We start from the raw sequence: 17,474 nt of genomic DNA, 5'->3' as shown, positions 1-17,474 counted from the left end.
TGTACAGGTTGCTTTTGCTGAGCATGCTGTGCAGTGTGTCTGCTGGTGTGCAGGCTTTTGCTGCTTTTTTGTATGAGTCCAGTAGTCCCTTGGCTGAGGTGGCCATTTAATTTTTCTTCTTTAGACCAGACAAAGCACTCCTTCTAAAACAATCTGAAGTAGTTAAATAGGGTATGAACCCAGAACACAAGATCATATGCTGCAATCCTGCTCTCTGTGGGAAAGGTGCATGGGAAGAAAAGATTCCATGCAAAAAAAAAAAAATATTTGGAAAAGCAGATGCAGATTGCTGCTAAACTGTTTCAGTCCTGAAAGCTAACTCACAAGACTGTTCTTAGTGATTTGCTAATGAGGAAGAAGATGCTGCTCTGGGTGAATTATTTGTTGCTTAGAGTCCTCCATGGTGAGAAGGTCCCATGGGGTGCAATCCCACAATGCGTGATTGCAATGGATTTAGACCAAGTTAGAGGTACGCTCTGCTGTGTGTTGAACTATTATTATTTTTAAGTAAAAGCTTTTGCCATCTAGTGGAAAGAATAGAGAACTGGCATTTCAAATAAGCAAGTAACTAACTTGCTAATATGGGTCACATACAAAAATGTATGTATAAACAGGAATAGCTCACTTGCTAGAACAGTAGCAAATTATTCTGACTTGTGTGGAGATTAGTTGATAGAAATCTTCCACGGTAATGGTGCATTTTGTTTACATAGTATTTGAGACTGTATCTCATTTAAGCACAAAGCTGGTCAACAGGGCATTCCTTTGTACGTTTCTCGTGCTCATTCGGGACTCCTTTTTGTTCACTCCAGAGGGTACTTGCCTGCTCCTGCCTGGATCCTGGCCTTCGCCAGTATGCTTGGAATGTCTCTATGGTGACTCACTCCCCCTGCCAATGGGATGGGGAAGAGATTCAGAAGGGCAAAAAGTGAGGAAAAAATCTTGTGAGTCTAGATAAAGACAGCCTAGTAAGTGAAGGAAAAAAAAATATAAAAAATGAGTGATGCAAACACAATCACTGACCACTTCCCACCAGCAGTCCAATGCCCAGACAGTCTCTGACTGGGAGCAGAGTGAGAAACAGAGAAGGTCTTGGCCATAAGCAAGCACTGCTCAACAATAGCTAAACCACTGGTGTATTTTCAACAATTGTTTTAGTCACAAATGTAAAGCACAGCACCTTAAAGGCTGCTATGAAGAAAATTTAGGTTCATCCCAACCACACACAGTGCAGCCTCTTAGTTGCCCAACTCTCCTAATGTTCGCCAGCCTTCTAATCAAGAGATGGAGATCTCGTCACACAGCAAAGTTTGTGCAAAAGCTGTTGCATGTGCCTCCACTACAGCACTTTCAGATAGTGATTCATCAGCCTTTGCTCCAGCCGAGGTGGTGCTTTCTGTATGCCTGTCACTTCATGTTGCCACCACTGCTCCACTTGGCTAAGCAGCCACCTTCCTCCAGGTGGGATGGGTCTTCCCAGAGCCTGGCTTCTTCCTGGTCCACAGGTTCTGCCATGACAGTGCCCCTGAGACAGCAGTTCAGGTCACCTCCAAGTCATCCTTCCTTCCTTTGCCGGACTCTGCGTGTTTCATGACTGGATGGTTTTGGTTGGTGAACAGGCTAGTCCTCTTGTTCTTACCTAGTTTTGGCCCGTTTTCCAGGAAGGAAAATATGGATCATTCCTCATAGTCTTCCTGTTGGTACTTTTCCCAGCTGCCGCTGCTGTTAAACTGCTGTAAACATAAGCAGCGGTGCTGGTTTCTCATAGCTTTATCTCTGGACCTCAGACTGTATTGCCACTGAGCAGATGCCTCACAGAGCTCTGAAATTCTCCCACTTAAACAGAATGGATAGTATCATCCTGTGTACCTGTCCAGGGCTGTCATCAACACTTCTTCTGAACATCTCTCCTGAAGTTGCTTGCCCTTGGTTTTCTTTGGTCATTGTGCTAGTACTTCAGTCCTTATGTAAACAGCTTGGGATTTGGTGGTTGAAAGGGAGAAGAAGGCGGGACATCAAAATGAGTGGGTTTAGTGGCGTGTTTTTTTTCCTGAATGTTGACAAATCTGTTTTCCTCTCTTCCTTAAGATTAGTCATCTCTGCTTGAATGCCTTGTATGCCTGTAGCAACTCATGATTTATATAGCAGGATGAAGATCACATCACATTAAAAAAATAGCACAGGCAATTCATCCCAAGCTTCCTTAGGATTTTTAAGAAGTCAATCTCTTCTGATTATGGTTTGTGTTACCCTTGATCAAAACAGCAATTCATTTTGGCACAGATTGTGTCTGGTTATGTGTATGCCTGTAAATCCTACATTTCAGCACATTTTCCTGGAACCTGTTTGAGAACCTTCCTCTCCCCAAACACATGCGGCTGGTTCAGCGATTCCTCGAGGAGGACGACAGGGTTGTCATGACAACCAGTTGCATGCTGTGAGAAAAGATGATGCCAAATGACCAGCTTCTGGCTGTTTATCACTCCTCGTTGAGTAATGTTCCCTAAATTAGACAGGCTTGTCTGATTTATAATTACTTGTCCTAGTGGCTTGCAATTTTGCTGCATTTGTTTCTGAGATAGTGTTCATGCTTCTTCCAGTGATGCTTAGGCGAGACTACCTGCTGATCATCAGTACTGTGAATTATGAGAGTAGATGGTAGTGTCGATTATGCTGTAGTGTGCAAAGTGAGGACAAAATTTGTCTTTGGGAGTTTTTTTTGTTAAACCCAAGCAACTTAAATTTGCACATTGAGCCCACTTCAGGAAAGAAATGGGATGAAAACATTCAAGGCTCATGTTCTTTCTGTTTTACTGCTTAATGGAGAGTGCTCCTTTAATTTTGTTTGCCTTCACTCATTAATACAACATGTTTTCCCCTCCCTGCCAATGCGTACCTTGATCTTCAGTGTGCATATGGGATGGGTTACAAATACACTCCCTTTGGTATCAAATCCTGGATCTGCTGAAGTCAGTGGAATCTTCTCAAGAAGATTAAGTTTCTGTAGTTTTCTTTTCCTTTGATCTTGTTTTTCTTCAGGCCCAGAAGACAGAACAAAAAAAAAAAATTCAAGACTTTTGGAAGTTCAGAAGAGGAAAAGACACTTTGCTCTATCCCTTTCATTTTTAATAAAACTTTTTTATCCTTCTGTCTTCCCAGCTCCTTTCTTGTGCTTCCCCTGTGTTACGGCATCTGTAAGACACACATGCCATTGGGTGCCAGCTCCTTCCTTATGCTTCATTCCAACAATGGAGAAAGCTGTCAGATTTGAAGCTAGTGTTTTCCTGTTGCTGCCCTAACACTAAGACAAATGTTGTTGGATCCTGTTGCCATCCCCTTCTTTGCAATTTTTGGCATAGGAAACCTTGCTGCAGATCTCTTATTTACAAACAACGCACTTTTCAGTTTGAAATCCTTCATTTACATTGTGCACCCACTGCTGGAATGTGAGCAATGGAAGGGCCAGAGACTGACAAGTGGATTTGCAGATTTATTATCGGCCAGATTACTTTTCTAGATTTGGAAAACTCTGCATGTGCCCCTCTTTGGACCGTCATGTTTCCAGCCTGGACACTAAATGCTCCTTTTCAGTGAACTTTTCACTGTGGAAATATACTTCTGAGACAGTGGTAGATAATCAAAGTCTAGATCAAATCCTATGTTTGACTGGTATCCGTTTTCTTCGGAGGATCTTTACAGATGAGAAATTGTTACAAAACAGTCCTAAGAATTGAGATAACTAAGCTAGGAGTTAAAAAAAAAGTGAGTTCTATCATCTTTATACAGTATGGATATTTTATTTCCTAACCCATTTGGATAATGTAGATCAAGCGCTCACAAGTAGTGTTGAGCCTTGCAGCCAAGTGGTCTCGCTTGGTCATTCTACCACCATGCAGTGGAAGGAGTCCTCCTTAGCTGGAAAGACCAGCTGAAAAACAGGCTCCAGTCCAGTGGAGCTGTGTTTGCATCAGCCAGAGACTCTGCGTTTACGTCTGCTGCTGCTTCCAAGTAGGGGAAATGAAGCCCATATGTGGAAATAAATCTCTTAAAAAGCAAAGCACATATGTCCCTTTAATGATGCAATGATAGCTCTCAGAATTCCCTGAATATGTTTTCTTTCTTAGTATGAGTCTACTTTGCTGCTCTTTCCCATTTTTTTTTTTTAAAAAACAACTTTTAAAATTGTCTTATGATATAGGTGATATTACTATACACTTCTTTCCAGCATGCTGATGGCTCTACATGGCACAGTCTCTGTTTTGAAGTCAGGTATGCTGCCAACCTCGAGCCTTTTGGAACTGCAGTTCCTCTATTCAAGAGTACTCTTCTTGGCCACAGTTTGATGCCATAGCAGTGCTCGTGGTGGGATTTGTTTTTCCCTAAAGAAGAGTTGTGCATCCAAAATACATGTTGTTTTCCAAGTGCATCTCCCACTTCAATACAAAATTTATTGTGGTAGACCCGTCACCTTGCTAAAGAGTATTTTGTTCAGGAAGTAGGTCTGCTTGGCCTTCGGTGAACTAGATTCGAGGCTCTAGTTCCCTCATGCACAAGGATGTAAGCAGAGAGACACTGACAGTTCGGTCTCTGTCCTCAGCACCTTGCTTATCACCACCAGGTTGTCTTTGAAGTGGAGATAACACCTAGTTGCTGCTTTTATCCATTTTTGTTTAGTTTATCTGAAGGAAAGAAGACAGTTTTTTTTATTACAGTCTATTTTAAATTATATTTTTGTTCCCATATGACTTCCTTTCTGGTGCATGTTTCCTTGAGGTATCTATTATCAAGTTCTTTTTCTATCACATAATGTGATCTTTTTCTTCCAGTCCTAAGTAACATGTACATATGCTAGTCATCTTCCACTACCTTACCTCCAGAAGAGGAAGGAGCAAGATTATGTTCCTTTCAGACAGAAGTGTTGAGATTTATTACTGAAATATTACAGTCTCTATCAAGAAAAGATCTTGATATATTTAACTTAGCACAATGTCATATAGTCACATTGTAGTACTGGACTGGTGATAAACCAACTTATGACAATGATGAGTGGAGTGTTTGGTTTGGTTTTTGCTGATAAACACACGCTTTGCTACAAACAATGGAGAAACTGATTTTCTAGAGAACAGAATTTGGCCCATAGGAAATCAAGCATCTTGCCAATATTTGTCTATTCCACCTTTGTTATGACACTAAATCAGACTTGGTTGAACATTTTACTTCAATTTAGTTCTTTCTAAAAAAAAAAAAAAAGATTAATAATTATTGTCTCAAGACTTTAACACAACTTGCTGTTAAATTAAAATACATTGTGTTGTACCTTTGTATTCCTGCTCTTCTAGAAAGTGCCTCTGGAGCTCCTGCCATTCTCTTTCCATCTGTATTCGTTTCCGAATGACTGCCTTTGATGTTCAGTGAAAGGGATTTCTAGCTGTACCTGCAGAAGAAAGTCTGAACTAGTTAAAGGCTACTTAAGCTTCATGGTAATTAGTCTCCCTAATTATGAAATATCCACAAATGTCATTAGCAGAGAACGGTGCCAACATAGTTGGGAACAGCAGCTGGAAAGCTGCATTGCACTTAGGTACAGAGTGTACTGTTTGCATCTGCTGTGATGCCACCAATACAACCTGCACTTGGTGAGTGTTGACCTTACCTTACATGGGGTGTCTGTTACAAGGGAACAGTTTGTGGCATTGCAAAATGATGGAAAAATAAATGGTCTCCATTTACTGCACAAGTTTGCTTGGAAAGATCCTACCAAATGCTGTAGTTTTAATTTCTGTTTATTTGAACAAGGGCTGAAAAGTGATTCATAATGGCAGCAGTTTGATTACTATCCTTTCCCCTGAAACAGCAATAAAATAAGTGATAAAAATACTAGTTTTGCTGAAGAGCTTAGTCACCGATTACATGTGCTCTTCAGTGAATTATTTATATTGTTTATTACCATTTCTTTCCAGTATCGTAACACTGTTTTCTTAGATCAGCCTCAGATAGTAAAATAATTTTAGCTTGAAATAAAAATGTAATTACTAAAATTTCTGAACTATAGCTATAGCATAGAATTTATCACTGCTCTGTATCAGGTAATTGGCAGAGGCTGACATTTGGAGAAGGGAGTTACAAGCAGCAATATATTGCATTATATGATCTTTATCCTATCTTCTTTGGAATACAAAATGTGTTCACAAAGCTCTCCTAGCCAGAATTACCAGTTAAATATGGCTGCGTTTATGGTTTTGTGGTGGTACTTCTCTATTGCTAGTTGTTTCAAAAGAATGAATGAATAGTTTTTATTTTGTGTAACAGACTTCATTTTTTCCAGTATTTTTGGAGTTTTAACTGCTCTCCTCAGTTATAGTGATACTAGGATGAAGCCTGTATTCATTTTTTTTTCTATTACAGGCTCCGTGTTTCAGCCATTCAGACACAGCATTTATTTCTGAATGAATTTGACCAGACAATTCAGCAAGTGGGAATCTCTTCAGACTCTTTTACTTCTTTGTACACTTATTAAAAGTATTTAAATTTTTAACAACTATTTAAACTTTTTTTTTTTTTAAGTAAAGTCTTTCTTTGGTACTTTTCTAAAGCCTTAGTGGCTTTTTGTGAGTTAGTTCTTTCTGTTTATTTTGAGTTTTAGAGAGAAATGACTAACATAAATTCCCCATTTGGTTTTAAAAGGGGATGGTAAGGCATTGCAGGCACTGCCCTCCCCTCAGGCTCTCACTTCTGATTATTTCATCCTTTTTGTTATTTTCCCATTCTTTTAAACATGTTCCTTTCATCGCTGCGTTGCTGAGTCTCTGGAGAGATGAAGTGGAGGCTGCATGGTGGGGTGCAGCAAGCAGATTCCCCTCTTCTGAGTTCTGCAGAGAACAGTGCCAAAGGTTTTGGGGAAGCAGCCCTGTGCCCCATCATGTTGGACCCCGTAAGAAGGGACTATGGTGTCAACTCTAAGCAAGCTTTACATAGAGGGGAAAGATCTGGTTTCCTGAGGGACGTGTCAGATCCTAGTGCAGGAAGGTGGTGGAGGCAGGAAAGCCCGGTGAAGTCCACTCTGTGTTTTTCAGTTTTCCTCAAACGAAGCTAGCTTCTTGTCTTAAATCACATCTTTCATGTTTTTATGTAATCTTCCATTTTAGTCCTCACATATTCTTAATGTCTCTCCTTTACTGTCACGTTTTTTTTCCAGAATTGTCTCATGCTTCTTCCATAATAATGTCCCCATAGCCAGTTTGGGGATCTTCCCCCATATGGACAAGGCTTTAGTGAGACAAAACTCCAACTGAAAAATATCAGTCCTCTGTCTGCAACCTGTCCTTTCATGTGAATCTGTCTGCAGAAGACCAGCTGTGAACTTCTAACTGTTGACCTTTAAGCTGGCTGTGCTGCATTTCAGAAATTGGGTGGTGACAGCTCACGCTTATCTTAGGCAGATTTCCAGGTAGTGGCTCGCTGACAAGGACTGGCTGGTGTGTCTGAGCCAGCGTGGGCAGCTCTGGGATCAGAGCCGGCCAGCCTCGCTAGTGACGGCTGTCGTGCACCCCGTGTTCGGACAGGGATAGAAAGCATGGGGAAGGATCAGCTACAAGCTGGCTTCCCAGTCTCCTGCCACGAGGGCTGACTTTGGACTTCATCTCCAGAGTGTACGTAGACAGTGGAGCCACCTCGTTCAGTAAGGTCTTTCTCCGGAAAAAGAGATGGCTTTCAAAGGTCTGCAGTGCTATGCAAATCTGCATGATGCCTGTGTAAAGATACACCTCATTGTTTTGCAGAGTTTTGAATTGGTTACATCTTAATACAGTCTTTCTGCTGATAAGAATTTGACTCTCTCTTGCTGTAGAAAGACAAGTTATACAGATAACGTGAATCCAAGTTTCTTAAAGAAACCCAGTGTCTGCTGTCTCATACAGCTTAGCTACACTGGCTCTCTCTTGTTCTAGTTCAGCATTGTTTTTCTCATCTCTGTTGCTTTATGCATTTTATATAAGATATGTCTTAGAGTATAGCCTTTCAGGAGATCATGATTTACTGTATACGCACAGTAGGAAACCAGCCCCAATACAAAAGGATACATTCTTTTTGTGAATCATGCTCTAAATTTCTGTAGTAAGTCATGCTTTCCGTGTTATCAGAGCAATAACACTTTCAAACTCAGAAGCTTTATGAGCAGCCACGCGGTTCTGGTTCACTGACCTTTTCGTCAACAAATCAGTGAAGAGAAGCTCGGAAAAGGCAGGAGATGCCAGGTAGAACTTCAGCTCCTGGGGATAACTGGGAGAGAATCAGAGAAAAGTTCCTGATCACCATAAATCATCTGCCACTGAGAAAGCATGAAGGGCTTAGTCATCCACAGACCAGAAGGAACCATTTCTATATAATGTTTTTACCTCAAAAACCTTGCAGACATAAGAGGAGTTCTCAGTTTCCAAGGAAGAGGTCCAATGTGTTCATTTTTTTTTCCTCTTGGGTTTGTTTCATGCAAGTTGTTTAATGCCATACCAACAGAATTGGATTGATGTATAGATACCTCCTTCTTTTCTCCCCTCTCTTGTGGCTGTCACTTTCTCTTCTACAAGAAGATTGGGATTGGAAAAGTCCTGAATGTAACAGGAGATACATATATCCGCATGATGCCTTCTTTTTGTTCTGGGCACCAAACACTGCCCTGATAAGGGACCATTCTTACACTGACCCATGCAACAAAAATTAGATGGTTGGACTCAATGTTGTGCCATTAAATGGGGTCTTTCAAATTCAGAGGGAAATTATTTTACTACTTTTAATTTTGTATTCAAATAAAGAAAAGCCATTGGTCTCCTGTAGTGGGTCTCTGATGCCGCAAGCACGTTCATCTGTCCTGTCAGGTTTTGTATGCTGACTCTTACTTTATTACCTTTCTTGGTATTTCTTGTGATGGTTTGTTACCTTTGACTTGCATGCCGAGTGCTTTCATCTCTTAGAACTGTCAGCGAACTAGGGAGGTTTTCCAGTTCGTGCCAGCAGGAAATCAGTCTGTGCAAAAGATTATTCCTGCCAGTCTGTCTGAGCCTGAGGTGTGTTTGCAAATGGGCTGGGGGACACATACATTTCATGTTTTTCAAATAGGTTTGCATAGCTAACACGAGGAATGGTGTTTCAGTATGAACACCTGCAGTCTGGCCCTGTCCTGTTCAGCCGTGCTTATCAGATGGTCTGAGGTCAGCACCTCTGCGCAAGGAGTACCCGGACCCCAGCAACATGCATCTCGTGTGTAGACGTAAATCGTAGCAGTTTTGTGTGGAAAATGCAGCTCTTTAAAAGTCCTGAGCTGTATTAATGGAGAAAAAAAATCTGAAATGTAATTCCTATTGTATCTCTGAGCACATATGAACATATTTTGGTGTATTTAGTTTTGCTGACGGATAAGTTTTCAAAGTAGATTAATGTTACTCAACTGGATGATACTTTCTTATCCCAGAGTGCTCTCAGCTGTTTTATGTGATTTCCTTCCAGGTATTCATTCACATACAAGATAATTTCTTCTCCTCTAGCTAAATGTTGTATGAATGTTGTTTTAAGTCTCTGGGTTAACAATTTTCTTTCTGCTGTGAGCATTGTCTGCTTTTACTTCAAAGTCATTTCTGTTTAGGTCTTTCTGGTACTGCGTGTCATTACAACAATAAATAACAGTATGTTGGTTCCTCTGCATCTCTGGTTCCTCTTTGTATTTCATCGATTGGTTTGAAAGGAATAATTTGATGCAGCTGTAGTATAACACTTGGCTAACTGTATGTGTAGCAAGGACAGAAACAGTGCCTATCTTAAAGTCCTGGCAGTGTTGAAGTGTGGTTGTTTAATACTGTAACCTGTATGAACCTGAACTGATGTGAAGTTTTGCCTCTCTACATAATAAAGGCTTAATATTTTTCTTTTCCAGCATACATTGAAAGACCTGGTATGTAAGTTTTATGAACACTGACATTATTGTGATATTCTGAAGTTTTATGAACCAGGTATTTAAACTTACCCATGTGTATCTGAACTTGCAGATGTTGCCACACATACTTCAACATGATGTTTAGATATTTGATCTTTGCACATCACTTTCTGCATCATGTGGTCGAATTACTGAAAGTGTTTTGCTTTTATTTTCCTTTTATATGGTTGAGAAGAGTTCAGCTGAGTTGTTCAGTTGGAAAATAAAAATAAGCAAGGTTGAAGATGAATGGGCTTTAAAACATGTAAGACCTTGGAGTCAGGAACTACGTACGCTTGAATGCAGTACAGGCTACAGCGGAGGACATTTACAAGCGAGTGTTTAGAATATTTGGGAATTTCTGGAACTGATTATATGAATGTTGCAGATTTCAGATATTGGGCCGTGAGTGAGGCTCCTTATTGAATTTAAGTGTAATGATACTGTCTGGTTGTTTTTCTGCAGAATTTGCTCAGATTAGTCTTCAAGTCGTAAATCAGTAACTTAAGAACTTTAAGTGGCTCTAGAGAAGAAATAGTCTGGTTTGTGCCATGGAGTGTAAGAGTTATTTAAATTATCATACCATTTGTGTGTGTGCATGCGTGCATAAATGTGGGTAGTAGAAATGAGAGAGATTCAGAAATAAGCAACTGTGATAAAACACCTAGTAAGAGGCTTGAGGATAGACTTAACAAGAAACCTTTAATTCAGAAAAAGACATTAAGATCAGTATAACAACACATTTTTCTATTAATCTGTCATCCGCTGAAGGTATTTTGAGGACTGTCTTTGAAGGTTGGAAACAAGTTGCTGGACTAGGTGAGCCACAGCTCATTGGTATGGTGCTTCCTTTGTTCTCGGGTTTTGTTCTCCTTATCTCAGTTCACTGTGCTGGTGTCAGCCTTCATCGTGTCTGCTCAAGTGCTGGTGGAAACGTCAGTCCGGAAGGTTACTTGTTTCTCCCTGCAGCTTGACGGTCCTTGGAGTAGATCGTAGCAGCTGCTTAATAGCATGTACCATAATGACACCACCAAAGCAGTTTAGCTGGGAAGTTTAGAAGAGCACCAACTCTCTTCCCAGTCTCTGGAAAGCATATATCCAGCAGAAGATAACTGCTCCAGCTAGAGTAGAGCTGATTTGCACATAGGTGGTGCCCCTGACTTTCTAAAAAGCACATGTTCTCCACCGGTGACATCTCTTATCTGCATCTATAATCCCAGGTAAATCTGGGAATGTCTCTAATTACAATATGAATTGCTGGCACATGCTTAAGTTAGTGGGAGGTTTGTTAGTAGAGCCAGTATTTCATCTGTGTGTTAGCAGTTTTTTTGGTAATTCGTTTTTTTCCTACCCCATTGTAAACCCAATTGAAAACAGTATGTTTGTTTGTGACAATCAAGGTGTGTGTAGAATGATAGGTTTTTTTCTCATCGTTTTGAACAAGCAGTCTTTCAGATGTTGTAAGTAAACCCAATGCAAGTTTGATTGGTGTATGGGGTTTTTCTATTTTGATAAACTGGTTTTGATTAGGAGAAATATATGCTCTGTTACCATGCATTGAGAAGGGAAGGTGCTGTGATGAAGAAGATAGAGTATGCCACAACTCTAAATATTTCTTTTTGTGCTGTGATTTAATGTACTTGAAGCTAAACCTTATTAGAAGAGCTAGTTTATCTGATTGTATTAGATAACTGCCATATTAGAGCAGCTCTTTGGTAAGTAGTATATTTTTTTTTTCTCTCTTTATAGGACAAGTCAAACCAGGCTTTGTCACCTTACTATGACTCTCAATAATTCAGTATGTTTTTCTGGTATTCATTTACACAGGAACTGTACAAGAGCAGTACCAGCTGTGCATCACTTGCATCAGGGGCACATCCATGGAAGAACTGTTCATGTTTTAGTAATACTGGTTCATTTTCTTTTCTTTTCTTTCCTCCACCCCCCCCCCCTCCCTGTTTCTAGCAGATATATGGAGTGATCATTCATTTCAGACAGACCCAGACTTACCACCTGGCTGGAAAAAAATCAATGACGTTGCTGGGATCTACTACTGGCACATACCAACAGGAACAACTCAATGGCAACGTCCCGTGTCCATCCCAACAGATCTCCAGGGCTCACGAAAAGGATCACTTGGTTCCATTACTCCATCTCCTACTCCAGAAACTGAGGTAAAATACTGTGTCTTTTTGTGGCCTACATACTGTAAAGAAAATGGAATTAACTTTTTGAACTTGCAGGTTTAACTGTTAGCTAAACTGAGCTTTAGAATATGGGCCCTGATAATATCTCAAAGTGTAGCTATTTGTTGATAATACATCATAAGTATATATTTTCTATGTGCATTTTCTAATGGCTGTGCCTCATGGAGCATCCTGAAATTTGGATGTGTAGGATGAAATCAGACATATCTCAGATAAATTGGACAGCCAGGGCCTGGTGAATGTGAAACTGCTGCAGTTCTGTAGCATGTGCTGAGGCGTTGCTGCATTACATGGGTACAGGGTACGTAAAGTTTTTGCACATTATAGCAGTCTTTTGGCTAGACTCTTTGTTTGCATCTTCTTTCTTTTTGGTTCACTTGGTAGGAGTATCACACAAAGACGTATGAGTCTTCATCTGAGACACTAGTTCCTTTACAGCGTAGTTTCTATTGAATAAGCATCAAGTATTCTCAAGTGTAAATCTCTTGATATCTGCAGGAGTGGATCACTGTGTTGCAGTCAGTCTTTAAGTAGAAACAGGAAGAAATGCACTTTCTCTTCCACATGTGCTGAAAGAGCAATATTTGATACTGGCTTTTAAAATAATCCTTTCAGGCACAATCCAGAGGGTTGACTGATGTCATATAAGTAGAAAAATGAAATAAATTATCATAAAGAAGAGTATGCTTCAAAAAATGCAATCGCTTTGTTCTAGTATGCTGAGAAGACTTAATGAAATACAAGTGTAAAATCAAATTGTTTTGCAATTAGTTCTTTTTCATACTAACTTTTCAGAAGGTGGTCCACAGTTTTATGAAATCAAAGGATTTCTGTGTACTAACTTTGAGTTTTAGATCAGGCAATCATTAGGTTTTATTTATTTATTTAAAATTTATTTAAGTACAACATTTCTTCTGTTCTTGATTTTGTTGATATAGGCACCACAAAAACTTAAAGTTAAGAGGAGTTAAGGACATTCAAGTATGCATTACCATCTTGACCCTGAAACTTTTATCCTTTATAGGCATAAACATGTACGTTCTTGTTCATTGTTTTAGAAAAATTGCTCCCACATGTTCATGAACGCTATTCATAAGGTTTGCAAACTTGACCACAACATTTCAGTTATGGTTTACATCAGTCAAGCTCCTGTGGCATGTACTGTGCACTGAGCATGCTGGAAATTATTTCTGAGAGGGTTCATAGAGAAACAACAATTGCTGTCATTCAAAAAAGAAGAGAAAAAAAAATAATCCAGAAATGCTGAATGTAAAGTGCTGCACATGCTTCCAGTATAAATTCCTGTAATGTACTCATGAGTGATACAACTTCAGCATCAAGTAGTTTTCCTACTCTGAAATATGAACAACAGGGCTTTAATTAGTAAGATATAGATGTCTTTCACAAAATCCCAGAAATCGGTATGGCTGGTAAATTGCATAGGGAAAATGTGTATGTTCCTTTCAAATATTTTTCTACCTCTGTTTAAAATGTCTTTACAATGAAGATTTCAGACCTGCTGGTAATGTGGCAGATGTACCTTTAACCTTTCACAATTTTGTTTGCTTTAAATGAAGAATACAAATTCTTCATTTTGTAATGAAGACTTTTGTATTACAAAATTCTTGTATTTTGTAATACAAATACAAGTTTGTGATTGTAGATAATGATCATTAATTCTCAGCAGCATTATGGAGAATATGAAATGTATGAGTTATAACAACATAGATTTTTATGCAGTGTAGATGTATTAAACAAGACATTTGAGGAGTCATTCTAAAATTTTATATATGTGAGTACAGAGGAAGCTCATATGGCAGTTCTAATTCAGCAAGGAGTTTGATCTAGCAAAGGTTTATGCATATACAGTTCTGTGGTAGCATCAAGGCCATATACTGTAGTGTAAAAGATGACACAGAAAATAAGTGAGTTTCTAAAATTTGTGTTAGAATGATATTGTTGTTTTAATTGTAGGTACAGACAAAGGCATTTGTCTCTTGAAGGTTTCTGCATTCACTGATAATCGTCTTACATACCATTATTTAAACAATACTGATTTTTTGACTCTGTTGCTTTTAAGATAGCATTGCAATACAGTACCAGCAGACTTACAATAATGGAGTTCAAAATTAGAGTGTGAATTGGGCTCAGGACTTTGTGCACTGCCAAATTCTGAAACTGCTGCAAAGAAGGGGCACAGCTGGAGTTGTAATGAGAACTGACAGGAAAAGTCTTGCATTTCTTGAAACCACAGATGTTGAGCTTTATTAAGAGACAACTGAAAGAATCCTTTGACATTCAGCTGGTTCTGAGCAGAACACTGCTGCAGAGCAGTAAGAGGGAAATAAACCGTGGTGTGGGGTTATGAGATAGGGGTAGATAGTGAAATGGTTTGTAATCTAGATTTAATAGTGTCAGCTATTGTGAATCTTTGGGTTTTCATCTCTCTCCACAATCAATACTTGCCAGCACCTAATCATCTCCAGGTCACTTGCAGGTGATACTGGTTTCAGTCCCTGTTCACTGCATTGCAGCCTACCCCAAGTGCTCCCCCTCTCCCTCCTCCTGGAGGACTAACCTGAATGTCTGGGATACGGTCAATCTGACACTTCACAAAATATGTGGAATTTGATCTAGAATAGGGGCTTCCAAATGCCATTATCCTGGTGCTAAAATGCCATTATCCTGGCGCTACCGTTGGCAGCGGCAGTTGTGGTTTACAGTTTCCAGCTCCAAGTTGGACTGCATGTGAGCCATGTACTGCTGAGTCCTTCATTGCTGTTTGGAAGTCTGTGCTGTGAGATAGTAAGGGTTGGGAGGGCTGGTTTAGCTCATTCACATGTGCTGGAATTTGGATTGTTTTCTGCTGAAAACGTTGGGGGATATATAGGTTTTAGGTGGATGAAAGAGTGTAATCTAAGATTGAAGACTGGCATGGGCAGCATTTCATATCTGTCCCAATAGGCTTCCGTGAGTCCATAAAAAATACTTATACCTTTTTCACATTTGTCCGTGAAGCATCATGTTCTGGTCTTGAGAAGAGTTTATTAGGGCTATTTCAGCTTTTGGATTTGTCAAATAAACATTTAGAAACATCTCCCCCCCACACTCCGAGTAATGCCTTTTTACCCTTTGTCTTGTTTCCTCCTTTTTTTTCCCTTCTTTTCTTTTTTTCTTAGTTCTTTTTATTTTGTGTCCCTGTCTCTTAAATGACATACAGAAGCTTTGCTTCGTTTAGTAGAATGTCGCTCACAGCTGAGGGCAGTCAACAAAGAACAGATCAAGTCAGCCATTTTTGTGTAGTAGCTTACTCTGAGTATTTAGCATAAAGAAAAGCAGTTACTCACTATTGTTGAACAGAGAATCAGAAAAAAAATGGGTAGAGAGAAACGATGCTGTAATGCATGCAAATGGCAAAAAGTTTTTAAAAGGGAAAAAATGTGGAAAATGTCTTACTTTTGCACAAACTGCAAGGCAATTTTTCTTTCACAAGATAATCAGTAGATTTCAATCCAAAGCAGTTTGGTTTAAGCATTATGCGAAAATCCTGCAGATTTAACAAAAATGCTAATAAATGCTAAATACGAATAGCCTGGAACATTCCTTCCCTCCTCCCTCTCAAAAGCATGAAAATCTATTTTGATTTTGCACAGCTGATTAAATTTGACTTAGTTTTAGGTGGGTCTTTTCTCCTGTGTGTTGCCTAATGACTTCCTTTGTGAATCCTCGTCTTTCGTAACGTTCTCTTCCAAATTTTAGAGATTTTGCTGCCTCTTTCCCATTGCCTGTGCAGAGAAAAAAGCTTAGGGTTTAATTTTCGGTAAGAGCTTCTTTGAGATCACAGCAGAATTTGGTGATGGTAGTTGTGTCTTCTTAAAGCCTGACTCATCCCAGGTCTGGATCATTTCTAGAAGTTCTTCCATAGGTAACATAACCACTAGCAGCTAATAATTAAAGATGAGAAACTTAGTAGGAAAAGCTAACAACTCTTAATTCAAAGGCATGTTTGGGAAGAGTTTCTCCTGGGAGTTGTTTCTCAGAAATAATTCTTCCAGTGAGGATGTCCTGGGAACACTTCTGAGGTGAGATGTCCACCCTGCAATTTAGTGCATTGGGCTGCATTAATAGGTACCACTTCGTCTTAGAGCTGAGCTGGACAACCTGGGAGAGTTCATCTTAAAAGGAGCCACTAATTACGGGAATACTTGATTTGGTGAAGCTACAAAGAGGTGGCTCTGAGCCTCTCAGCGACCAAATCTCCTGTCCCATGTGGTTCTTGTTCAGAACTGTGGGATTTCTGTCCTCATGGGGAAGAGGAGAGAGGCAACTCCAAGGTCAGCTGCTCCTTCTAGACTTTACAGAGAATGATGGACCGCAGGTTGCTGTAGTGCTAAATGCACTGCTACCTGCTTGATTGTACCAGTGAATGCCTCTGAAAATTTTGAGAAACTTGAATGAAAAATGAGAGAGTGAGTGGTTTGTTGGGGTTTTTGTTTTGGTCTGTTCATTTTTAAAAAAAAAAATGCTGCTAGACTTCACAAAACTACTTTCTCAGCAAGAAATCTCTCTGCACTCCTTACTAATCCTCCTTTCCTTCACTGTCCTTTTTTTGTGCTTTCTCTTTAGAAATATTTGATTTTTACCTTGTATGTATGTATCTTATCCTTGTATATATTACTGTGTTTCAGTGTTTCTAGTTCCAATGGTGTTAGGGGCTTTTAACAAAAGTGCCAATCAAATGCAAATCTTAATGTTTCCCATTAATTGCTGTTTATCAAAGGCTGTAGCAGCTGTGGCCAACATTCATATTCAGATTCATTTTGCTTGCTTTTAAGATCATAGTTAAAGAGTAATTTCATTGTCCGTTCCTAATTTATATTAACTTTCCTTGTTTCAATCATTTGTTTTGGTAAGTAACTGTTAGAGGCATGTCTTCTCTCCCCTTTCCTCCAAATGCCATGGTATAGTGGAGTAATTAGTTGAAGTTTGAGGTGATCTGTTCCCTAACCCATCCTGTAAATATCAATGCTAACAACAGTGTCTTGTGTTTTTTTTCTTTTTCTTTTCTTTTTTTTTTTTTTATCAATGTGCTTCTTCCTGTGTGAATAATTATGTGTCTAGAAACAGCCATGGAGTGATTTTGCTGTACTGAATGGGGGAAAGATTAATAGTGACATTTGGAAGGCAAGTATATTGTCAGATTTTAGAACCTTTGATACTGTTACCCTTGTTTTTTGCATGGCAGTGGCTGTTTTTTCCCCTTTTATTTTTCCATGGATATCATTCATAAGCTAGGCCAGAGTGAA

General features: G+C 39.4%; 1 protein-coding gene across 6 annotated transcripts in view; it reads left to right on the top strand.

The window, feature by feature from the left end:
* APBB2 (amyloid beta precursor protein binding family B member 2) overlaps positions 1–17,474 on the top strand; it is a 103,082-nt gene that overhangs the window by 25,888 nt on the left and 59,720 nt on the right. For 2 of the 6 annotated variants that reach the window (XM_086611601.1, XM_086611600.1), the window contains exons 3-4: positions 11,930–12,135; positions 17,290–17,352. In XM_086611601.1, coding sequence (XP_086467727.1) covers positions 11,930–12,135; positions 17,290–17,352 — 269 coding nt within the window. Of the gene's footprint in view, positions 1–11,926; positions 12,136–17,289; positions 17,353–17,474 lie in introns of all 6 variants that reach the window. The other 4 variants (XM_086611604.1, XM_086611602.1, XM_009992187.2 and 1 more) reach the window with 3 other exon arrangements.

This window comes from Tauraco erythrolophus, chromosome 5 (assembly GCF_009769465.1).
Source record: "Tauraco erythrolophus isolate bTauEry1 chromosome 5, bTauEry1.pri, whole genome shotgun sequence".
In the NCBI taxonomy this organism is placed as follows: domain Eukaryota; kingdom Metazoa; phylum Chordata; class Aves; order Musophagiformes; family Musophagidae; genus Tauraco; species Tauraco erythrolophus.
Note: the sequence above shows the minus strand (reverse complement) of the source record. Positions and strands in the feature narration are given on the sequence as shown.